The 24436-nt window shown below is 47.9% G+C and overlaps 1 protein-coding gene and 1 long non-coding RNA gene across 6 annotated transcripts in view; both read left to right on the top strand.

The window, feature by feature from the left end:
• The first annotated feature begins 205 nt into the window (after nt 1–205).
• Nucleotides 206–24436, top strand: part of B3GNTL1 (UDP-GlcNAc:betaGal beta-1,3-N-acetylglucosaminyltransferase like 1) — a 103771-nt gene continuing 79540 nt past the window's right edge. For 4 of the 5 annotated variants that reach the window (XR_008680363.2, XM_063705983.1, XM_055389340.2 and 1 more), the window contains exons 1-4: nt 214–297; nt 3277–3393; nt 3492–3591; nt 16936–17000. Coding sequence is in view for 4 of the 5 variants with exons in the window: in XM_063705983.1 (XP_063562053.1) it covers nt 238–297; nt 3277–3393; nt 3492–3591; nt 16936–17000 (342 nt within the window). In the remaining variant the exon portion in view is untranslated. Of the gene's footprint in view, nt 298–3276; nt 3394–3491; nt 3592–16935; nt 17001–24436 lie in introns of all 5 variants that reach the window. The other variant, XM_031011632.3, reaches the window with a different exon arrangement.
• LOC134758482 (uncharacterized) lies at nt 21718–22877 on the top strand. Its single transcript, XR_010133694.1, has 2 exons — nt 21718–22191; nt 22531–22877. It is a non-coding gene; the product is annotated as an uncharacterized lncRNA (long non-coding RNA).

Below are 24436 nucleotides of genomic sequence, written 5' to 3' on the forward strand. Positions count from 1 at the left end.
CTTCCACGGGCCAAGGAGGCGGCCCCGAGAGGTGACCCGGGACCGGGGCGTGGCCCATGGCGGAAGACGGAGGCCGCGACCTCCCGGCCCCGCCCCGCGCCGAGCAGCCCCGCCCCTGCCACGCCCCGCCGGGAGGCCCACCCCTATGGACGCCGCTCTGCACCAATCGGAGATTGCCTGGCCTCAGACCCGCCTCCTGGTGCCGCCCGCGCAGGCGCCGTAGGCCGAAGCGGCGGGATGAGCGGAGCCGGCGTGGGCGGGGCGTCCGAGGAGCGCCAGGCCATGCAGGCCCACGTGGTAGGTGCCAGCGGGGAGGGTGCCCCGCCGCGCAGGCTGGGTCCTCGCGTCCCCTCACCCCGCCCTCCAGTCCTCTCTCGCTCCGGGGTTCGCAGCCCCGCACCGCCTCTCGGGCTCACCTACGGGGTCTCCGCCCTGAGCAGCCCTTAGGCCCCGCGGGCGAGCGCGGCTGCGCGTGCGGGGGACGCTCGGGATTGGAGCCCGCGGGGCGCGGCCGAGATCTGCAGCTCCGGCTGCGTTTCCTGCCCCCGTCCCGCGAACGTGGCCTCCTCACCGACCTTCCTCGTTCTGATTTTGAAGCTTCCGGGCTCGGAGCTCAGGCAGTTCCCCGTTCGCCCTCACCTGGTCGTGGGGTGGACGGACGGCGCACCTGCCTCGTCCCTGCCCGCCTGCCCCGCGCTCCTTTCCCGCGCCCGCACATCTGCCTCGCTCCCGCCTCGCTCCCGCCTCGCTCCCGCCTCTCGCTCCCGCCTCTCGCTCCCGCCTCGCTCCCGCCTCGCTCCCGCGCACCTGCCCCCGCACCTCACACACCTGGTCCGCGCACCTGCGCATCAGCCTCGCTCTTACGCACCTGCCTTGCGCCCCTGCACGCCTGTCCTGCACACCTGCCCCGCCTCCGCGCACCTGCCCCACACCCCGCACACGTGCCCCGCGCTCCTGACTCGCCCCCGCGCACCTGCCGCGCGCACCTGCCTCGCTCCCGCACCCCACACACCTGGTCTGCACACCTCCCCATGCCCCACACCTGCCTGCACACCTGTCCGTGTGCCCAAACACAACCCCGCACCCCACACATCTGCCGTCACACATTCCCGGCACACTTGCCCATGCCCCACTCACACGTCTTGTGCCTGCACACCTGCTTCACACACCTGCTCTGCGTCCTGCATACATGGCCGTGCCCCATACCTGCCCGTGCACCTGCCCTGCACACCTGCCTACACATCCCACACACCTACCTGCACACCTCCGTGCCCACACACCTGCCTGTGTGTCCAGCACACTTACCCCAAACACGTGCCCTAAAAACCTGCCCAGAAGCCCCGAACACCTTCCCTGTGCTTCGGCAGAGGCTGGAGCAAAGGCCCTCAGGGTTCAGACCCAGCCAATAGGCGGATGCGGAGAACAACCACAGGGATGTAGGATTAGCAGTCGCCCAAAGGCTCAGCATGTTTTCTGTTTTTTGTTTTTTTGTTTGTTTTTTCCAGCCTTTTTTCTTTTTTATTCCAGTCTTACTAAAATTGGGAACAGGTGAATCAAGGTCTATCTTTGATAGAAACATTATATTTTGTAGATCTTGAGAAAAATTATTTCCTTCTTTTCCTTTAAGTAAATCCAAACTAAGGTAAATTTGTAAATAAATTAGGGAACTCGTTTTATTTTTTTTTTAATTTTTATTTTTTGAAATGGAGTTTCACACTCGTTGCCCAGGCTGGAGTGCAATGGCGCGAGCTCGGCTCACCGCAACCTCTGCCTCCCGGGTTCAAGCGTTTCTCCTGCCTCAGCCTCCCGAGTAGCTGGGATTACAGGCATGCACTACCACACCAGGGTAATTTTGTATTTTTAGTAGAGAGGGGGTTTCTCCATGTTGTTCAGGCTGGTCTCGAACTCCCGACCTCAGATGATCTGCCTGCCTCGGCCTCCCAATATGCTGTGATTACAGGCGTGAGTTACTGCGCCCGGCCAGAACTCCTTTTATTCTTATAAACCTAAGTCCAGGAAGAGACAGAGTGAGGTTTCATTTGTAAAGAACTTGACTAAATTGTGTTTTCAACACAATTTCAACTTTTCTTTTTTGGATATAAATTAAGGGTGAGGACAGACTAATCTCTTAAGTATCGCTCCGTATCAGTTAATATTATAATGTATGAAATTAAGACTTAACTCCTGTAATCAGTTGTTTTGTTGGCATTGAATTTCACTGGTTTTACTCCATCCCACTTTATAAATTTTTGTTTTGGGCTTCATGAGAAAAGGACAATGAGAAAAGGACACTAGCTACACTAGCCTGAAACGAAGTGTAGGACAAAGGAATCGAGAGATGGACGTCAGGCCTCCCATTTGCTCAGCTGGGTTCTTTGAACACCTCCTGCCCGATACTTTGTTAAAACATTGTTTTTTGTGGGCGAGGGGTTACTTAAAGGGGTTACTTTGTTGCAGGTTTTCTAACATGGTTTGCCGAAATGCTTATTCCACCTAGAACATGACCAACCAGCGCCTGTAGTCCCAGCTACTCGGGAGGCTGAGGCAGGAGAATGGCGTGAACCCGGGAGGCAGAGCTTGCAGTGAGCCGAGATCGAGCCACTGCACTCCAGCCTGGGTGACAGAGCGAGACTCCGTCTCAAAACAAAAAAAAAAAAAACCAACCAGTTATTTTCATGAGTGAGTTGGAAGATACCCAGATACTTGTTTCAACCAAAATGATGTTTCTGATCAGTGATTGGAAAACTCATGATTTACCATTGAGTTGGGAACAATTTGATGCCTTTCAGTTTTTTTGTTTTGTTTTTTTGAGACAGAGTCTTGCTCTGTCACCCAGGCTGGAGTGCAGTGGTGCAGTCTCAGCTCACTGCAAGCTCCGCCTCCCGGGTTCATGCCATTCTCCCGCCTCAGCTTCCCGAGTAGCTGGGACTACTGGCGCCTGCCACCACGCCTGGCTAATTTTTTATATTTTTAGTAGAGACGGGGTTTCACCATGTTAGCCAGGATGGTCTCGATCTCCTGACCTTGTGATCCGCCCACCTCGGCCTCCCAAAGTCCTTTCAGTTTTTTTTTCACTTTCAAAAACATATAGAAGGCAGTTCAGGGAAAGCTAAGACGTAAAGAATCTTACAAGCATGTTAAGAGCCTGGAGAAAAGGAGTGGACACCTTTTGTTTGTCACGGCCTATGTGTGGGTGGTGAAGGGGAGGTAAATTAGAGCCATGGAAAGGGAACTAAGTTTTCACACTTCTATTAATCCATTTCTTTTGAATTCCAGTCTATTATCCTCCCAGTCCACAACGCTGAACCGTGGCTGGACGAATGTTTGAGGTCTGTTTTGCAACAGGACTTTGAAGGTACCATGGAGCTGTCTGTTTTCAATGATGCCAGTAAGGTTTGTAGGAACATCCTGTCGGGTGACTCAGCCCCAGTGTAAGCAACGGTTGACTGTTCGAAGGGAAGTTTCCTGACCTGCCAGCGTTCTGCTTTCAGGACAAGTCTGGGGCTATCATTGAAAAATGGAGAGTGAAGCTGGAAGATTCCGGTGTCCACGTGATCATTGGGGGGCACGATTCTCCTTCTCCTAGAGGCGGTAAGTAAACACGCTTAGTTTATTAAACTATAATTCGTGGTTTCTTATCAACTTACGTACCAAAACAGTTTCATGTTGTTGAAATACTGACAAAAAGTATCCTGGTGGTAATTGGATATACCTCTTATTAAGAACCTAGTAGAGGCCGGGTGTGGTGGCTCACACCTGTAATCCCAGCACTATGGGAGGCCAAGGCAGGCGGATCCCTTGAGGTCAGGAGTTCAAGACCAGCGTGGCCAACATGGTGAAACCCCGTCTTTACCTAAAAATACAAAAATTAGCCGGGCGTAGTGGCACACGCCTGTAATCCCAACTACTTGGGAGGCTGAAGCATGATAATTGCTTGAACCCAGGAGGCAGAGGTTGCAGTGAACCGAGATCGTGCCACTGCACTCCAGCCTGGGTGACAGAGCAAGACTCCATCTCAAAAAAGAGAGAGAGAGAGAAAGAGAGGAAGGAAGGAAGGAAAGAAGGAAGAAAGGAGAGGGAGAGAAAATGAAAGAAAGAGAAAAGAAAGAAAGAAAGAACCTTAGTAGACCTAAAATTTCTTATTCTTTGTAGGCTTTATTATAGACCTAAATTTCTTATTCTTTGGTAGGATTTATTATAGACCTAAGTTTCTTATTCTTTGGTAGGGATTTATTATAGACCTAAGTTTCTTATTCTTTGGTAGGGATTTATTATAGACCTAAGTTTCTTATTCTTTGGTAGGGATTTATTATAGACCTAAGTTTCTTATTCTTTGGTAGGGATTTATTACTATGATCTGAATGTCTGTGTCCACCCCCAGATTCATATTCGGAACCCCCAGGGTGATAGTATTAGGATGACATTAGGTGGGGACTTTGGGAGGTGATTAGGACATGAGGGTGGGGCCTCACCAATGAGATTAGTGCCCTTATAAAAGAGGCCACTCAGAGCTCCCTCACCCCTCCTGCTCTGTAAGAACACAGGGAGAAGGCACCTCTGTGAGCCAGGAAGGGGCCCTCACCAGACACTGAATCTGCTGGAGCGTTACTCTTGGATTTCCCAGGCTCCAGAACTGTGAGAAACCCCTTCTGCCACCCAGTCTGGGGTATTCTGCGGTGGCACGCAGGCTCTTCCATCCCTGGCAACCACTTGTCTGCTTTCTGTCTCTGTAGATTTGCCTGTTCTGGACATTTCATATGAATGGAGTCAGGTTCCATGTGCTCTTTTGTAACCGGCTTCATTTAGCATAACGTTTTAACGTTCCTCTGTGCTGTGGCATGTATCCGTGCTCCGTTCCTTTTTCTGGGAGGATGATATGCAGTTGTACATAAGTACCATGTTTTCTGTGTCCGTTTGTCAGGCAGTGGACATTTGAGTTGTTCTACCCTTTGCTACTGTGAATGATGACAGTGTGTACAGTTGTTGTTTGAACACTGGTTTTCAAATCCTTTGGGTATATTCCTTGGTGTAGAATTTCTGGCTCATATTGTAATTCTGTGTTTAACATACTGAGGAGCTGCCAAACTTTTCCACAGTGGATGTATTTTACATTCCTACCAGCAATGTATGAATGTTCCAATTTCTACATATCCTCATCAACACTTGTTATTTTCTGTTTTTTAAATTATAGCCATGCTAGTGGGTGTGAAGTGGTGTCTCACTGTGGTTTCAATTTGAATGTCCTTGTTGACTAAAGATGTTGTGCCTCTTTTCATGTGCTTGTTGGCCATTTATATATCTTCCTTGGGCCAGGCATAGTGACTCACGCCTCTAATTCCGGCACTTCGGGAGGCCGAGACGGGTGGACCACCTGAAGTCAGGAGTTTGAGACCAGCCTGGCCAACATGGTGAAACCCCATCTCTACTAAAAATACCACAAAAAAAAATTAGCCAGGTGTGGTGGCATGCACCTGTAATCTCAGCCACTTGGGAGGCTGAGGCAGGAGAATCGCTTGAACCCGGGAGGCAGAGGTTGCAGTGAGCCGAGATGGTGCCACTGTACTTCAGCCTGGGTGACAGAGTGAGACTCCATCTCAAAATAAATAATAAAAAATAAATGGACCGGGTTTGGTGGGTCATGCCTGTTATCCCAGCACTTTGGGAGGCCAAGGCGGGTGGATCACCAGAGGTCAGGAGTTCAAGACCAAGCTGCCCAACATGGTGAAACCCTGTCTCTACTAAAAATACAAAAATTAGCTTGGAGTAGTGGCAGCGGCCTCTAATCCCAGCTACTCAGGAGGCTGAGGCAGGAGAATTGCTTGAACCCGGGAGGCAGAGATCACGATCTCTGCTGTGAGCCGAGATCGTGCCATTGGACTCCAGCCTGGCAACAAGAGCAAAACTCTGTCTCAAAAAATAATAAATAAATAAATAAATGTATATCTTCCTTGAAGAAATGTTTATTCAAGTATTTTGGCCATTTTAAAAATTGAGCTGTATGTGTTTTCATTGTTGAATTGTAAGAGCTCCTTATATGTTCTGGACACTAGAGCTTTATTATATATAATTTGCAATTTTTTTCCCATTCTTTGGGTTATCTTTTCACCCTCTCGAGAGTGTCCTTTGATGCACAAAAGGCTTATGATTTTGATGAAGACAAAAATCTAATTTATTATTTCTTTTGTGGCATGTGCTTTTGGTGTCATTTCTAAGAAGCTACGGCTAAATCAAGGTCACGAAGATTTTATCTGTATGTTTTCTTCAGAATTATACTTGTAGCTCTTATATTTAGGCCTTTGATCCATTTTGACTTAATTTTTATGTATGGTGTGAAGCAAAGGTCCAGCTTCATTCTTTTGTAAGTAGATACTCAGTTTTTCCAACACCATTTAAAAGACTATTCTTTCTCCACTGAATTGTCTTGGTATTCTTGTCAAAAATCCATTAACCATAAACGTATGGATTCATTCCTGGACTCCAGATTCTATTCCGTTGGTCTATATGTCTGTCCTCACACCAGTACCTCATTGTTTTGATTACTTGAGCTTTGTGATAAGTTTTGTGAATTGTTTTCTTAATTTTCTTTGAGATTGCTCATTTCTAGGGGATAAACAACGGATTTCTCTTAGTGTTGACCTTGTATCCTACAATTATTAGCTCTAATAGTTTATTAGCTTTAATAGTTTGTTCTTTGTGGGTTTTTAGGATTTCCTGTATTTAAGATCATATTATCTATGAGTAGAGATAGTTTTGCTTCTTCTTTTACAATTTAGATTCTTTCTTTTTTTTTTTTTTTTGAGACAGAGTCTCACTCTGTCATCCAGGCTGGAGTGCAGTGGCGCGGTCTCAGCTCACTGCAAGCTCCGCCACCTGGGTTCAAGCAGTTCTCATGTCTCAGCCTCCGGAGCAGCTGGGACTACAGGCGTGCGCCACCACAACCAGCTAATTTTTTTGTATTTCTAGTAGAGACGGGGTTTCGCCATGTTGGCCAGGCTGGTCTCGAACTCCTGACCTCAGGTGATCCGCCTGCCTCGGCCTCCCAAAGTGCTGGGATGACAGGCGTGAGCCACCACAACCAGCCAATTTTTTTGTATTTCTAGTAGAGACGGGGTTTCGCCATGTTGGCCAGGCTGGTCTCGAACTCCTGACCTCAGGTGATCCGCCTGCCTCGGCCTCCCAAAGTGCTGGGACTACAGGCGTGAGCCACCACAACCAGCTAATTTTTTGTATGTGTAGTAGAGACGGGGTTTTGCCATGTTGGCCAGGCTGGTCTCGAACTCCTGACCTCAGGTGATGCACCCGCCTCGGCCTCCCAAAGTGCTGGGACTACAGGCGTGAGCCACCACAACCAGCTAATTTTTTGTATGTGTAGTAGAGACGGGGTTTTGCCATGTTGGCCAGGCTGGTCTCGAACTCCTGACCTCAGGTGATCCACCCGCCTCGGCCTCCCAAAGTGCTGGGATGACAGGCGGGAGCCGCCGCGCCTGGCTTTTTTCTTTCTTCATCGCTCTGGCTGGCGCTTCCAGGACAGTGCTGAATAGAAGTGGTGAAAGCGGGCATCCTCGCTTAGGTTCTCCCAGGCAATTGTAGGGGAAAGGCTTTCAGTCTTTCACCCTTGAATATGATATTAGCTGTAGGTTTTTATAAATGCCATTTCTTACGCTAAGGAGGTTCCCTTTTAATTCTAGTCTGTTGAATTTTTAAATCATGAAAGGGTGCCAGATTTTGTCAAATGCCTTTTCGACACCAATTTGAGATGATCATATCGTTTTTTCCCCTTTATTTGTTAAGATGGTATGTTACGTTGATTGATATCCTATGTTGAACTGCCCTCGCATTATTGGGATAAATCCCACTTGTTCCTGGTGTAAAATCTTTCTAGTATACTGCTGGATTCAGTTTGCTAGTATGTTGTTGAATATTTTTGCATATATATTTGTAAGGGCTATTGGCCTATAGGTTCCTATTCATATGATATCTTTGTGTGGCTTCGGTATCAGAGTAATACTGGCCTCATAGAATAAGTGTTTCTTCCTCTTGTTTTTTGGAAGAGTTTGGGAAGGATTGGTGTTAGTAATTCTCTGAGTTTGGTGGAATTCATCAGTGAGGTCACCTGACTCTGGGCTTTTTTGTTGGGAGTTTTTGTTTTTTTTATTACTGAGTCAATCTCTTTATTTGTTATAGGTGTGTTGAGATTTTTTTTATTTCTTCTTGAGTCAATCTTGGTAGTTTGTTTCTAGGAATTTGTCCATTTAATCTAGGTTATCTAATTTTTTTGGCATATGTTGTTCTTCACGCTGTCATAATCCTTTTAGTTTCTGTTAAGTTTGGGAGTCATTACCACTTTTTATTTCAGCATTTTGAGCTGTCTTTCCTTCTTTCTCAGTCTAGCTGGGTTTGTCAATTTTGTTGACCCTCTTCAAAGAATCAACTCTTTTTGTTGATTTGCTATTGTTTTGTCATTGTTTGTTTATTTTCACTCTAATCTTCACTGTTTCCTTCCTTCTGCTAGCTGTGTGTTTAGTTTATTTTTCTTTTTCTAGCTTCTTAAGGTGTACTTTTAGGTTCTTGATTTTAGACCTCTTTTATGTAGGCATTTATAGCTATAAATTCCTTTCTATGCACTGATTTTTCTACATCCCGAAAGTTTTGGTTTGTTGTGTTTTTGTTTTCGTTTGTCTCTGAGTATATTCTAATTAGCCTTATGATTTCTTCTTTGACATATTGGTTGCTGAAGAGTATATGGTTTAGCTTTCATTTATATATGAATTTTTCAGTTTTACTTCTGTTATTTATTTCTAGTTTCATTTCACTGTGGTCAGAGTAGATACTTCATATAATTGCAATCTTTAAAAAAATGTTTAAGGTACATTTTATGGCCGGACGTGTCATCTGTCCTGGAGAATGCGCCGTGTGCACCTGAGAATGTGTGTTCTGCTGCTGTCGAGTGGAGTATTCCGTATATTTCTGCTAAGTCTAGTTGGTTTATAGTATTGTTCAAGTTCTCTGTTTATTATCTTCTGTCTAGATGTTCTCTCCATTATTGAAGGTAGAATGTTGAATCTCCGACTGTTACGGTAGAACTGTTTCTCCCTCCAATTCAGTCAATATTTGCCTTACTTAATTTTGTGACCCTCTTGTTAGATGTGTACAGTTTTATGCTTGTTATATCTTCTTGATCAATTGACTCTTTTATCAATATATAGTCTTTCTTTGTCTTTTCTAATAATTTTTGAGTTGAAGTCTATTTTTTCTGATATTAGTACAGCCACGCCAGCACTCTTTGATTACTAGTTGCGTGGAATATCTCTTTCCCTTGTTCCACTTTCAGCCTACTTGTGCCTTTGGATCTGAAGTGAATTCCTCATATAGACAGCATTTAGATGGATCATAATTTTCAAGATCCATTCTGCCAGATTTTGCCTTTTAATTGGAGAATTTACTCTATTTACATTTAAAGTGATTACTGACAAGGAAGGACTTTTGCCACTTTGCTATCTGCTTTCTATATGTCTTATGTCTTTTTTATTCCTCAATCCTGTATTACTACCTTCTTTTCTGTTTAATTGCTTATTTCCGATGTGCCATTTTGATTCCCTTCTCATTTCCTTTTCTGTATATTTCTAAATGATCATCTTAGTGGTTACTGTGAGGATTACAGTGAACATCTTAAATTTATAACAGTGTAGTTTGAATTAACACTTAGCTTCAGTCATGTAACATTAACATAAATTCATAAATTATTTTCATGAACGTAGATTTATAATTGCTGGTGTGTGTGTAGCGGTAGGGGGCAGGGGCTCACTCCGTCACCCAGGCTGGAGCTCAGTGGCATGATCTTGGTTCACTGCAACCTCCACCCAGTGGGTTCAAGTGATTCTTGTGCCTCAGCCTCCCAGGTTGCTGGGAATACAGTGCCTGCCAGCATGCCTGCGTAAGTTTTGTATTTTTGGTAGAGAGGGGGTTTTGTCCTGTTGCCCAGGCTAGTCTCGAATTCCTGGACTCAAGTGATCCACCCACCTCGGCCTCCCAAAGTGCGGGGATTATAGGCATGAGCCACAGCACCTGGCTTGTTTTCTGTATTTGTTTTAAAAGCATATAGGAAAAAATACAAACCAAAATAATACTATCTTTTATATTTACCTGAATAGTAAACTTTATCCCTGTTCTTCATTTCTTCTTTGTCTATGAGTTCCTGTTTAGTGCCCTTTCATTTCAGCCCTACAATGAACTGCCTCAGTTTTTGTTTATCTTAGAATGTCTTACTTGCTTCTTCATTTTTGAAAGATGGCTTTGCTGGATATAGGATTCGTAATTGACAGTGTTTTTCTTTGAGCACTATGAATACAGATGGTCCCCAGCCTGTGATAGTTCAACTTACCATGTTTCAACTTTATGATGGTCAAAGGCAACACAAATTCAGTAGAAACCATGGTTCTGTCAGGATGCCAGGCAGTGGCCATGAGTCACAGCTCCCAGGCCCCCACACATTTTTGACTTATGATGTTTTAAACTTACAGTGGGTTTACCTAGACATAGGCTCACCCTCAGTTGAGGAGCATCTGTGTGTGACCCCATTGCCTGTGGCCTTCATTGTTTCTGATGAGAAGTAAGCGGTTAATCTTATTGAGGGTCTCTTGTAAGTGACAAGTGATTTTCTCTTGTCACTTTCAGTATTTTGTCCTTATCTTTGGTTTCAGCATTTTTACTATGATGTGTTTAGCTGCGAATCTTTTGTGTTTATCCTACATGGAGTTTGTTGAGCTTCCTGGATGTGTAGATGAATGTTTTTCAATTATATGAGAATTTTTCAGCCACTATTTTTTCAAACTTTTTTTCTGCTTATTTCTCTTGCCTTTCCGTGTGGTACTTGCATTGTGCATATGTTGGTACAGTTATTGGTATTCCAGCTTTCTCTGAGATGCTTTTCACTTTCTTCGTTCTTCTTTGTCTCCATTTTCAGATTCAGACTTATCCATCTGTCTCTGTGTTTGCTAATTTTTCTTCTGCATATTTAAATATACTCTTGAGCTCCTCCAGTAAAATTTTAGTAATTTGAGAATTTTTCAGCCATTATTATTATTATTTTTTTTTTTTTGAGATGGAGTCTTGCTCTGTCACCCAGGCTGGAGTGCAGTGGCATGATCTTGGCTCACTGCAAGCTCTGCCTCCTGAGTTCACGCCATTCTCCTGCCTCAGCCTCCCAAGTAGCTGGGACTACAGGTGCTCGCCACCACGCCCAGCTAATTTTTTGTATTTTTTAGTAGAGATGGGGTTTCACCATGTTGGCCAGGATGTTCTCGATCTCCTGACCTTGTGATCCGCCCACCTCGGCCTCCCAAAGTGCTGGGATTACAGGCATGAGCCACCATGCCCAGCCTCAGCCATTATTTTTTCAAACTTTTTTTCTGCTTATTTCTCTTGCTCAAGAATATTTTTATGCTCAGTTGACAGTTTGGCTGGGTATAGAATTCTAGGTGCAAAATAATTTTTCTTAGAATTTTAAAGGGATTGCCTCATTATATTCTAGTGTCCGTGTTTCTAATAAGAAACCTTATACCAGTCTGGCTCTTGTTATTTTAAAGGTATTGTTTCTCAAAGTATTTAAGATTTTTCTTTTTGTGCTTTTGAATTTTGAAATTTCATGATGCTGGGTCAAGGTGTGTTGAGGTTTCTTCATTCACCCTCTGTTTTTATGTTGAATGATTAGCTTGTGTTCTTAGCTTTGATTGTAATAGATCAGGGTCCTTTTAGTTTGACTTTAAAGTTTCCATATAAGACTTGAAAAAAATATGCCTGCCTATATTGCACTGAAAAAGTCAAGGTCGGCAGATGATACGTTTTTAGTTGGTGGTCGGGTTCCTACAGATTTTAGGAGTCACATCTTCTCTAAGATAATGGTCGTTAACTTTGTGCACGTTAGAATCATCAGTGAGTTTTAGAAAACCAGTGCCTGAGTCTCACCCTAAGATATTCTCATGTAATTGGTCTGGGGTGCAGCGTGGGCATTGGGATTTTAAAAGCTTTCCAGAAGATTCTGAGACACATCCAGGATCAGGAGCCACTGCTTTAGAATGTGCTCAGGAATGGGTGGCATCACCCCACTTTCTAGTGGACTTGGTCCTGAGGGAGTCTTACAGCTACGACGTATTTCAAGGGCAAGCGGCTGAGGGTTTATGGTCCCTCTGGAATGTCCCCGTGTGAGAGCCTGGGGAGTTAAGTCCTCTGTTGGGTCCTGTTCAGATCTGTGAGACTCACAAAATCACAGGCTCACCTGCGGGGTGTCTCAGTGGACAGGAGCAGCTCCCGGCCCTGGCTCTTCTCCTGCAGCACTTTGGGGCTCAGAAGACGCAGGAGTAAAGTAGACTTGGGTGTGGGGCCAGGCTGGTGGGGTCAGGCTGGTGGGGTCGGCTCCACGGCCACCTCACTCTGCCTCCGTTTCCTTATTTGTGAACAGGTCGTGGTAGTCAGTACCCGTCTTGGAGTGCTGTGAGGTGTGAAATGAGCTAATCTGCAGTGTGTCTAGGACAGGTGCAGGCGTCGGGCACTCAGCAGCGTGTCTAGAACAGGGGCGGGCGGCGGGCGCCCAGCAGCGTGTCTAGAACAGGGGCGGGCGGCGGGCGCCCAGCAGCGTGTCTAGAACAGGGGCGGGCGGCAGGCGCCCAGCAGCATGTCTAGAACAGGGGCGGGCGCGCCCAGCAGCGTGTCTAGAACAGGGGCGGGCGGCGGGCGCCCAGCAGCGTGTCTAGAACAGGGGCGGGCGGCGGGCGCTCAGCAGTGTGTCAAAAAGCCAGGGGCATAAACAGGTGCAGAGAGGAAATGCACTGGGGGAGGTGAGTGCCTGTTCTGCCCTGGGATGGACGGTGGGCGGCGGGCACTCAGGAGGTGTTGGCAGCTGTCTGTCATCATCATTGCTGTCATCATCATCGTCTTGTGTATTTGGAAGATGTTTTTTCCCAAGTTATATCTTGTTTACATTATCTTTCATTGGTTTGAAATAGAAAACTCTTTATAAATTGATTATTGTAGAACATCTGTTTCAACTTGCTTCTGAAATGTGTGTAAACAAATTGGTTTTTGAAACTACTATAAACATCCTTTAATATTCTTTTTTTTTTTTTTTTTTTTGAGATGGTGTCTCGCTCTGTCGCCCAGGCTGGCGTGCGGTGGTGCGATCTCGGCTCACTGCAAGCTCCACCTCCCAGGTTCTCGCCATTCTCCTGCCCCAGCCTCCCAAGTAGCTGGGACTACAGGTGCCCGCCACCACGCCCAGCTAATTTTTTTGTAGTTTTAGTAGAGATGGGGTTTCACCGTGTTAGCCAGGATGGTCTCGATCTCCTGACCTCGTGATCTGCCTGCCTTGGCCTCCCACAGTGCTGGGTTTACAGGCGTGAGCCACCGCGCCCGGCCTAATATTCTTTTAAGTTAAAGAATATTAGAGAGAGTTTTGCATCTTTTATAGTTGGATGAAAACAAATTTAAAGTATTTTGGTGACTGTGGTGACACTCCTTGTCTAAAAACATTCATCTATTTTGAAAACATTTTGCTTTTCATAAAGTACTTTTTATAGATTAGCTCTAACTTGAGGCATATCCCGTTTGTATGAATTCTGCCAATAATAAAAACAATCCGTTGTAAAGTTCTGAAGGACCAAGGTGAAGGGCTGAAATGAGCCATCCTGCTGCCTGTCTGAAGTGTGGGTAAGGAGACCTCATGGGGACCCTATTCTACACTTTAATAAAATATGGTTGGTTTGGTTATAGCTGAAAGGGACGTATTTTCCTGTAATGATATTTTTTCTTGAATAGGGAGAGTTATATTGACTATTAGATAACATAGATCCAAAGTGTCTCTTTTCAGAAGTGCTGGGTATTTGAAATGGGCTGATTCACTTATTACGATTCATGCACTAACGGAGCCCCACTTTCCTCATAACGTCGCCACTTGCTAAAACCAAAATGAAGTACAACCCCCACTCTTCTCTCCAGGAGGAAGGAATGTTAATATCTCGCCGCCGTGTGAGTTTTTCCTGCTGAGACCATGGCAACCAGATCCCCTCACAAAGGGACTGGCCTCCCCAAGCAGGAGCCCCACGCAAACATTTGACTTTCTTCAAGGCAATAATATTAAAGCAAATTCCTTGTCTTTGCCAAACACAGGATTCATTGTGAGAAACTTCCAGCTTCCTTAGTGAGATAAGTCTTCCTTCGTTACCCAGGCTCACGGATACCCTTCTCTCCTGAAACCTGACGCTAACAAGCCACATTGTGAGCGGAGCCCCTGGTGACCGTGGTGTGCCTTGTGGAAGGCCCCTTCCCCTTCGTCCTCACAGGTGCCTCCGCCTGTGTTTCTCGTGAGGAGCTTCAGGGCACTCACCTGGCCGTGCAGCGATGATGGAGGCTTGGCTGCAGCGGCCCTGGAGACACGGCCCACCATCCATCCTAGGGCAGAACAGGCGCTCGCCTCCCCGGGTGCATTTCCTCCCTGCGCCTGTTTATGCCCCTGGCTTTTTGACATCTGGGATCCTCTGGCTAATTAGGTTGAGCTGGCTAAACTTTAGGGATTAATGCTAGAACTTAAACTGCTACCTGGTCTGAAGAGGGGCACTGCTCCGGGTTGGAGAACGCAGAGAGGGTGGGAGACTGTGCGTCTCACTTCTGTGCGGCTGTGTGGTCCCAGTGGTGCTGTGAGCTTGCTCGATGCCCCCCCGGAACACGGCAGCCCCCATGGGGTGGGAGCCCTGCCTTCCCCTCCTTGTAGTGGAGACGGGAGAGTGCCACGGGTGTGGCCGAAATGCACACTTGGCCACTGTCCCTCCAACCGACAACTTTCTGCAGCTTGTCTTGATTGGGATACCAGAGAGATCTATTGCTTAATTCTGCACACATCTGTTTTGCTTTGTATGACTTTCCTGGGTGCCATGATGTCTGTAACTGTCCGGTGTTGCCAGCCTCTTTTCTAGGGAAAGTGGGTATCCTGCCCCTTGGAGCCTCCTCAGCACCCTCATTTTGGGCTAAATGCCACCTCTGATCCACCCGCCATTGGCATCCAAGCTGAGCTTGCCACACATGAATTTCTGCTTGTTACTCCTTGTTCAGAAGCCTTCCTTGGCTACCCCTGCTGGCAGGGGGAAGTTGAGCCTTCTTAGCCCAACACGCAGTTCCCACGAAGCTGCCCAGTGCCTGCTTTCCCAAACATAGGCTGCCCCAGATAATGAGGTCTGCCCAGACTGCCCACCGCCCGCAGGGCGGCACCCAGGACGGTGGTCTGCCCTGGGCTGCCTTGCTTCTGCTGGTTCACATTCTTAACAGCCTCAGGCTCTTGCCACAGCTCCCTAACAGGGACCCTTTAGGCCTCCCTAGCCCCGTTTTCAGTCCCGTTCCTTTGGCGTTTAACCACAGGTCATCGTTCAGCCTTTTCCAGCTCAGTTGTGATGTCTTTGAAGACAGATTTTTTGAAACTCCTCTTAAAATATGATATCCATACAGAAAAGTGCACATCACAGTCTTACTGCTGGATGAAGGTTCACAAGCTGCACACACCATGTGACTGGCACCCTGAGGAAGAACAGAAGATCGCAGCTCCCAGAAGCCCCCTCAGGCCCCTCTGGTCACCCCCTTCCCCAAGGGCAGCTGCTTTCCTAGTTTCTCACAGCACAGAAGAATTTCGGCTGCCCTCGTGCTCCGGGCCAGGGCCCCCACCCAGCAGCTGCTCCCTTCTCTGCTTAGCAACCTGGGAGAGGCACCCACACTGTGTGTACAGCCCTGGAGGGTGCCTTCTTGTCATGTATGTTTCCAGCTTTTCCGTTCTGCACTTGGGTAATTCCCAGTTTTGAGCTCTGATGACAGTGCTGCTCTTGGTGGCCATGCAGATTAAGTTCTGCTGGGTTTACGCCGCACAGTATCTGTTACGATCAGAGCTGGGTCATGGGATGTGCCCCCACTCTGGTGTTGTAGATGCTGGCAGCACATTCAGCTCATCACAGAGATGCACGCCAAGAGGATCACCCACCAGTCCAGCCCAGTGACCTCCACCAGCCCATCACACACGTGCAAACCGCCCTCCGAGGGTCTACCTCAGTGACCTCCACCAGCCCATCACACACGTGCAAACCACCCTCTGAGGGTCTACCTCAGTGACCTCCACCAGCCCATCACACACGTGCAAACCACCCTCTGAGGGTCTACCTCAGTGACCTCCACCAGCCCATCACACATGTGCCAGCCCCCAACTTCCCTCTTGTGACCAGATCCTGACTTTCATCAGGGTAGACTTTACAGACTTCCTTCCAGGGATATTTTAATTTTGTTTTAAAAAAATATTCCCAGGACTTAGCTTAGTGCTGTACTCAGTTAAGGTCCATCTCATTTTTTTTTCCTTCAGTGAGTATCAGACTTTAATGAAGTACCCGGTGGACTCTGTGTTTTATCCTTGTTCTCATTATGCCACCTACCAAAGGTGGAATATTGTCTCTCTTTGACTTTCCTTTCATTCCTTTGAAAGCTGACCCACATTTTTGGTGGCAGTGCAAAATGTTCCTAGCTTTCTTATAGAACATCGTATATTGGCCGGGTGCGGTGGCTCACATCTGTAATCCCAGCACTTCGGGAGGCCGAGGTGGGCAGATCACCTGAGGTTGGGAGTTCGAGACCAGCCTGACCAACATGGAGAAACCCCCAAATACAAAATTCGCCAGGCGTGGTGGCAGGTGCCTGTAATCCCAGCTACTTGGGAGGCTGAGGCAGGAGAATTGCTTGGACCCAGGAGGCAGAGGTTGCAGTGAGCCGAAATCACGCCACTGCACTCCAGCCTGGGCAACAAGAGGGAAACTCCATCTCGAAAAAAAAAAAAGAATATCGTATACTAAGCTCTATGAAAGAGAATGCTGCTGGAAAGTGAATTATAAAAGAGTTTTGCTCTTCTTTTTTCCACAGTCGGATACGCTAAAAATCAAGCAGTTGCCCAGAGCTCAGGGTCTTACCTTTGCTTTTTGGATTCGGTAAGTAACTTTCTTTTGTTTATAATGTATAAATGTGTACATGTTGGTTGAATAATTGAATGATCTTACATTTTAGTGTGGTTCTTGAAAATCATTTTTCTAATGGTTATTAGACTAATAATGTGTTAGTCCGTTTTCATGCTGCTGATGAGGACATAGCCGAGACTGGGTAATTTATAAAGAAAAAGAAGTTTAATAGACTCACAGTTCCATGTGGCCGGGAAGGTCTCACAGTTGCACATGTCTGACGTGGCGGCCGATGATAGAGGCAGCTTGTGCAGGGAAACTCCTCCCTTGAAGTCCATCAGCTCTCCTGAGACTCACCCACTATCACTAGAACAGAAAGACCTGCCCCCGTGATTCAGTGGCCTCCCACCGGGGCCCTCCCATGACACGTGGGAATTGTGGGAGCTACAGTTCAAGATGAGATTTGGGTGGGGATACAGCCCAACCTTATCAGATAGTTATTAATTCAAGATGAGATTTGGGTGGGGACACAGCCCAACCTTATCAGTTATTAATTCAAGATGAGATTTGGGTGGGGACACCGCCCAACCTTATCAAATAGTTATTAGACAACCTTAAAAATTAAGGTCAATAGGTTGTTGCTGTTTAATTGCTGTAGCACTTAATGAGTTAATCATGATAAGTAAGATATATAAAAATGTAAAATTGCACAGCAGAGAGCGATGTGAGCAAAATGAAGATAAACTGGGATGAAATCGGAAAATATAGTACTTAAAAGATGAATAACCTTACTGATTTCTAAAGGTTGATAAGAAAACACTAAGAAAAGCCTGGGCGCGGTGGCTCACGCCTGTAATCCCAGCACTTTGGGAGGCCGAGGCAGATGGATCACCTGAGGTCAGGAGTTTGAGACCAGCCTGGCCAACATGGCAAAACCCTGTCTCTACTAAAAATACGAAATTAGCCAGGCGTGGTGGTGTGCGCCTGTAATCCCAGCTACTTGGGAGACTGAGGCAGGAGAATCGCTTGAACCCAGGAGGCGGAGGTTGCAGTGAGCCGAGATTGCACCATTGCACTCCAGCCTGGGAGACAGAGTGAGACTCTGTCTCAAAAAACAAACAAAACACCAAGAAAAATAGATAAGTAGGCAGAGGACAGAAGCAGACTCTCAGAGTGGATGTACAAACAACTAATAAACTTTCTAAGAATTTAAGTCATTTGTATTGAAACACAGATTAGTGAGATTCTTTTAAAAACTGAATTAATAAGACTTTTAAAAATGTAGATAACTTAGGCCGGGTGTGGTGGCTCACGCCTGTAATCCCAGCACTTTGGGAGGCCAAGGTGAGCGGATCACAAGGTCAGGAGATTGAGACCATCCTGGCTAACACGGTGAAACCCCATCTCTACTAAAAATACTAAAAATTAGCCAGGCTTGGTGGCGGGCGCCTGTAGTCCCAGCTACTCGGGAGGCTGAGGCAGGAGAATGGTGTGAACCCGGGAGGCGGAGCTTGCAGTGAGCCGAGATCGCGCCACTGCACACCAGCCTGGGCGACAGAGCGGGACTCCGTCTCAAAAAAAAAAAAGCATATAACTTAGTATTTTGGACAGTCTAAGTTGATGCCGTCTTGACAGTGTAACTTTGCATTTTCTATCAAGAGCCTGAAGAGTGTCCTTCACTCCTCAGCTTCCTTCTTGGCATCTCTGAGAACGATTTGGATACAAAGAAGCTTCAGGTTGTTGACTGTGATGGAAAACAGAAACGTTAACGTGGGACGGGAGGGTCACGGTGGAGAAGTTTCCAGCGGGTCTCCATGGGGGAGTCACTGTGATGTTTATAAAGACTTTTCAATAGCAGAACAAATGACTGAATAACAGGTAGTCGCTTGTATAGTCTACACTCGACTATAGATATTTTAAAAATTACTTTAAAGTAAACTTCAAGAACGTTTATCTGTGTCTGTCCCTCCTCTGCGGCCAGGTTCCGGGGCTTCTGTGCATTCCTGGGGTGCCGCTCAGCGTCTCCAGGCCACTCTGGCCCGGAGCTCCTGCCTACGCAGGGATTCACGCGGGAGCTGCCCGTTCCTCTCCTCCTGACCCAGCTCTTTTCCTTGATCACCAGAAGCCTCTGCACACGCTCCTGGTACATGTGGACGTTTGGGAGAGGCGTGCCCATGTGCAGACGGGGTAAAACTGCGTATTTATCGGCCCAGCTCGGGAAGGCGGAACCCCCAGGGCGGCACCAGCTGCTATGACTCCTGTCCTGGTACCTGGGTCTCTTTCTTCTCTTTTCTTCTTAGACCAAAACGCCTCAGATTTCTCCCGTTTTCTTACACAGAACCTTCAGCCCTCTCTCCTGACGCTTCCTTGGGCTCATGTTTTCATGCTCAGATGGTCCATCCAATGTTTTCCTCACTAAGACAGCATCCACCAAGGACAGCTCAACCCACCACATGGAAAATGGTGCTTTTTATTGTCTTTGGGTGACAGGATTAGGGTGTGCTGGGTCCCTGAGCTCAGTCTGGGTCGGAGGCCTGGCCTGGTCTGACCTGGTTGTTCAGCTCCCGAGCTCGGTCTGGGTGGGAGGCCTGGCCTGGTCTGACCTGGTTGTTCAGCTTCTGTGCCTGGCTTAGGAGCAGGTCTGCAGATGTTGTGAGGCTGGGCCTGTGGGCACCTTCCTGGGTGCTGGCTGCTCTGTGGAGTTGATGAGGACGAGAGTGAACATCCTTGAAGGATGTTGGGGTTTTGCCCGGCTGACCAGTATGAACGTCATCTGAAACTCACTCTGGATCCAGTATGTGCAGAGGGCGTTACAGTCTAACAGATTCGGTTCCTGACCTCTAGGGTTGGCAACTGAAGACAGTTTAAACAGATCTTCACCTTTTGCTCATGAAGCATCTCCATCCTCCCTGGGACCCACCCCACACTCGCTGCAGTTAGAGTGGAGCCTCCCTGCACACCATTCTTGTCACGCGATACCTGCCTAGACGGCTTGTCCTCGAGCCTATTAGGTGGCCTCAGGTGTCCTTGGAAAGGCTGTGGAAGGCCTCCCCCGTGACTGTCCCATGGCCAGGTTCCTAAGGGGCAGAGGGGTGAGTCCTCGCAGAGCCCTGTCTAAACGTGGTGCTGGTCCTGCGAGGGACCCGTGGGTGCTTGGGCGGCCGTCGCTGAGTTTACACCCTTCCCCGCTGGAAAACATGACTCTGGTCCTGTGAGGGACCTGTGGGTGTTTGGGCAGCCGTTGCTGAGTTTACACCCTTCCCTGCTGGAAAACGTGACTCTGGTCCTGCGAGGGACCCGTGGGTGCTCGGGCGGCTGTTGCTGAGTTTACACCCTTCCCCGCTGGAAAACGTGACTCTGGTCCTGTGAGGGACCCGTGGGTGTTTGGGCAGCCGTTGCTGAGTTTACTCCCTTCCCCGCTGGAAAATGTGACTCTGGTCCTGCGAGGGACCCATGGGTGCTCAGGCGGCCATCGCTGAGTTTACACCCTTCCCTGCCGGCCTCTGATGGATCAGTGCCTGACGCGGCGTTTCCTCCTGGCACACACTGCTGTGTTCTCATCTCGGTTGTTTGTGTTCTTGGAAACTTTAGTAGAATAAAACAAAGTAAACAAGAAGCCTGGCTTTTAAAGAAAATAGCCTCTAAATAGCTCATCCATTATAATGATTCGGGTTCCAGGCCTCTTAGAGATGTTCAAACATAATGTCTATGAAAACATCTGCAGAGCGGCTTCACCCAGGAGGTCTGGTGGTTGTGAGAGCGCTGCTTACTTTTGAGCCGACCAGGTTTTCTTTTCCCTTCGCCCTTCAGGGTTCCCAGGGTGGAGAGCCTCTCTCTGCCACCCTCCTGTCCCCCGACTCCCGTCTTCACTGGGGAACTGGCCGCATGGCTGTCCACGTGCACAGGAAGCCACATGGCCTTCCCGGAACCGCCCCGAGGCCTCTGAACTGGGGCCTCAGGTGAGAGGAGAGGGGCCCATGTGGCGGGGATGAGAAGGGCCAAGGCGGGGCGGGCGCTGCAGACGGGGACGGCCCAAAGGCTCTGCATCCACTCGGCCAGCTCTGCAGCATTGTTGAGGCATCGCCGGGGCTGTGGGGAGGGTTACAGACAAGCCTGGCCGTTCTCATCCTCACTGCCAATCCTTGAACCGAGGGGACAGGGATGTGGCTGTAGCCGTGCCCCAGACCCCGAGCAGCAGCACCATCTAGAACCCTCGCAAGCCGCCAGGTGCTCTGAGCACAGCCTGGAGCGCCCAAGGCCTGTCCCGTGTGAGAGGCTGTTCTCCTTTCCACCTCTACAGCTGCCCTTCGCCTCCTTCTCCGCTAATCCCTATATTTCTTTACTTTCCCACCTGTGGTTTTGCTTCTGCTTTATTCGCGCTCATTCTGCAGTTGTGTTCCTAACCCTTGAGCTGGGCCCTCCTCTCCAGGCTTTTGTTTCTAACATAAGATTTTCCTCTTATGGAGAACTTTGTACTGTAGGGGTGTCCGTAAGGTTTGAATATAAAACCCTAGTTATTATTCAGTTGTGTTTCCTAACTACCATTATGATTTCTTTTTCTTCTTTTTAAATTTAGATCTTAGGATCTCAGGAGCCCAGAATCAAATTAATCACGACCCTTGGTTCAGGACACATTCTCCTCATTTGTTCACGCGTGGCCCGTTTTATTTGTCTCTGTGATTATAACTGTACCTGTTTTCATGGGTAATGACTAACTGAGGCCAGTGGTGCAGGTGGTAAAGGAATTCACCAAGACAGTTGTAGGTCAAGAAAGGCAGATTTATTCGAGAAAGCAGGAAGATAGGTTGCAAGAAAGCAACGGGCGCATCAGCAAGAGAGGAGCTGACTGGCAGGAGACAGAGCCTTGCTGGGGGTTTTAAAGGTGGTGCTTGCGCTGGAGGGGGCCACGAGCGGTGCTGGTAACGCCAAGGTTGCAGGGAGCTAAGTTGCTTTTTTCTCTCAGCCGAGGGTCTGGTAATAAGTTGGGTGGAGGAGGATTGTGAGTTAGGCGAGTTATTTGTGCAGACGCGCTGTGTCCTGAACCATGAGGAAAGGCAGACATAGCCAATCTGCGAATTCTTTTTGCTTCCCTGGCTCCCCCCAGCCTGACTTCTCTTCCCTAATTAGGACTCCACACCTGTCTTTTTTATTTTCATCGTGTGACAAACACCCATGGACCTGCCACCTGACACAAGAGCCAGCTCGGTCCTCTCACGTCTCGCAGGTGACCACGATGCTTATCCCCTGCCCTCCTTCCGCCTGGGTAACCGTCAGCCCAAATTCCGCACTCATCGTCCCTTGCTGTCCTTTTAAAATAACTATCTGGTATCTATACAAATCTGAAAAAAAAAATTTAACTGCAGTCCTTTTTAACTTTATAAAGTGGGTACCACTATAGTATTCTGGAACTTTTAAACCTTATAATTGTTAAGGTCCATCCGCATTGTTGCATCTCATTATAGTTTATTCAGGTTTGGAGAATTGAGGTGGAATTTACATGCAGTGAAGTGCAGGATTTCTGTGTGAAATTTGTGTACAACATGGATAATCTGTGTTTTGACAGCTCACACACCTGTGTAACTCACACCCCAGTCAAGATGCAGAGACTTCTGTCCCTCGGAACAGCCTGCACGCTCCCGGCTCCAGTCCCCGTGGCAGCCACTGCCCTGACTTGGAGCCCCAGGGCTTCCATTGCCAGCTCTTGAATTTCATGTGTACGTGAAACCGCGCGCTGTGCCCTCGTGTTTCTCTTTCCACTCAGCCGGATGGTCGTGCGTTACAGCTTGTGTATTGGTGACTGTGTATTGGTGGCTCCTTACTGTTTCCTTATCCTTCTGTGACTGCACCGAGATCGTTTCGATGCTGTAGTTTCCAGTTCGGGTTACTAGAATAAAGACGCCATTAACATTCTTGTCTGTCTTTCTGTGGATGTACCTTGGGAAGTACCTAGGGGTGGAATTGGCACATCAGAGGGAAAGGTGTTTTTACCTTAAAGGAACCTGCTGAACAGTTTTCCGGTGTTCGTACTGTTCTGCCTTCCCGTCAGCAGCGTGCGGGCTCTGCGGCGTTGACGCTGTCGGCCTTAATTTTCATGATTTTAGTAGCTCTGATGTGTGTCTCACTGTGGTTTGACATTTTCCTGATGGCTGGTGATGGTGAGCACCTTTTCATGGGTTTATTGGCCATTCATAAATCTTTCATGAAATGCCCATATCTCACCTCTTACCTTTTATCCCCGGCTGCCGTGGGAACCAGAGCCGGGAGCGTGCAGGTCGTTCTGAGGGAGATGAAGTTTTACTCTGTCGCCCAGGCTGGAGTGCAGTGGTGCGATCTCGGCTCACTGCAACCATCGCCTCCCAGGTTCAAGCAATCCTGCCTCAGCCTCCTGAGTAGCTGGGACTACAGGCGCACACCACCACACCCGGCTAATTGTTTGTATTTTAGTAGAGATGGGGTTTCCCCATGTTGCCAAGGCTGGTCTTGAACTCCTGAGCTCAGGTGATCCGCCTGCCTCGGCCTCCCAGAGTACTAGGATTACAGGCGTGAGCCACCACGCCTGGCCTGTTTATCTTATTATTAATGAGTTACAGAGTTTTGTGACATATTCTAGATACAAGTCCTTTGTCAGGTATATGGATCGTGGATATTTTTTCCCTGTAAGTGGCTTGCTTTTTTTTTTTTTTTTTTTGAGAGCGTCTCACTTTGTCACCCAGGCTGGAGTGCAGTGGCCCGATCTTGAGTCACTGTAGCCTCAGCCTCCCAGGCTCAAGCAATCCTCCTGTCTCAGCCTCGCAAAGCATGGAGATTACAGGCATGATCCACCGTGCCCGGCCCCTCTTCATATTTTAATGGTGTCTTGAGCAGAAGATTTTAACATCAGTGAAGTCCAACTTATTTACTGTTTTCTAGTTAAACTTTTTCCTAATAAACCTTTGCTTACCCCGAAGGAGAAGTTTTGTTTTTCTGGTAGCTTCTAGTTTTGACTGTCCTATCGGCGTCTCTTGTCCATCTCTAGTTAATTTCCGTATGTGGCATGAAGTAAATATCAAGGTTAGTTTTTTTCATCTGAATATTCAGTCCCAGCACCATTTATTGAAGAGCTTTCTTTTCTCCATGGAATTCTGCTGATGCCTTTGTTGAAAATCACTTGGCCGTGTGAGGGTGGGTTTGTCTGTGGGCTCCCGCCGTGCTCTGTGTGTCTGTCGAGGGTGGGTTTGTCTGTGGGCTCCCGCCGTGCTCTGTGTGTCTGTCGAGGGTGGGTTTGTCTGTGGGCTCCCGCCCCGCTCTGTGTGTCTGTCGAGGGTGGGTTTGTCTGTGGGCTCCCGCCCCGCTCTGTGTGTCTGTCGAGGGTGGGTTTGTCTGTGGGCTCCCGCCGTGCTCTGTGTGTCTGTCGAGGGTGGGTTTGTCTGTGGGCTCCCGCCCCGCTCTGTGTGTCTGTCGAGGGTGGGTTTGTCTGTGGGCTCCCGCCC

The sequence above is a fragment of the Gorilla gorilla genome, chromosome 4, assembly GCF_029281585.2.
Source record: "Gorilla gorilla gorilla isolate KB3781 chromosome 4, NHGRI_mGorGor1-v2.1_pri, whole genome shotgun sequence".
NCBI lineage: Eukaryota > Metazoa > Chordata > Mammalia > Primates > Hominidae > Gorilla > Gorilla gorilla.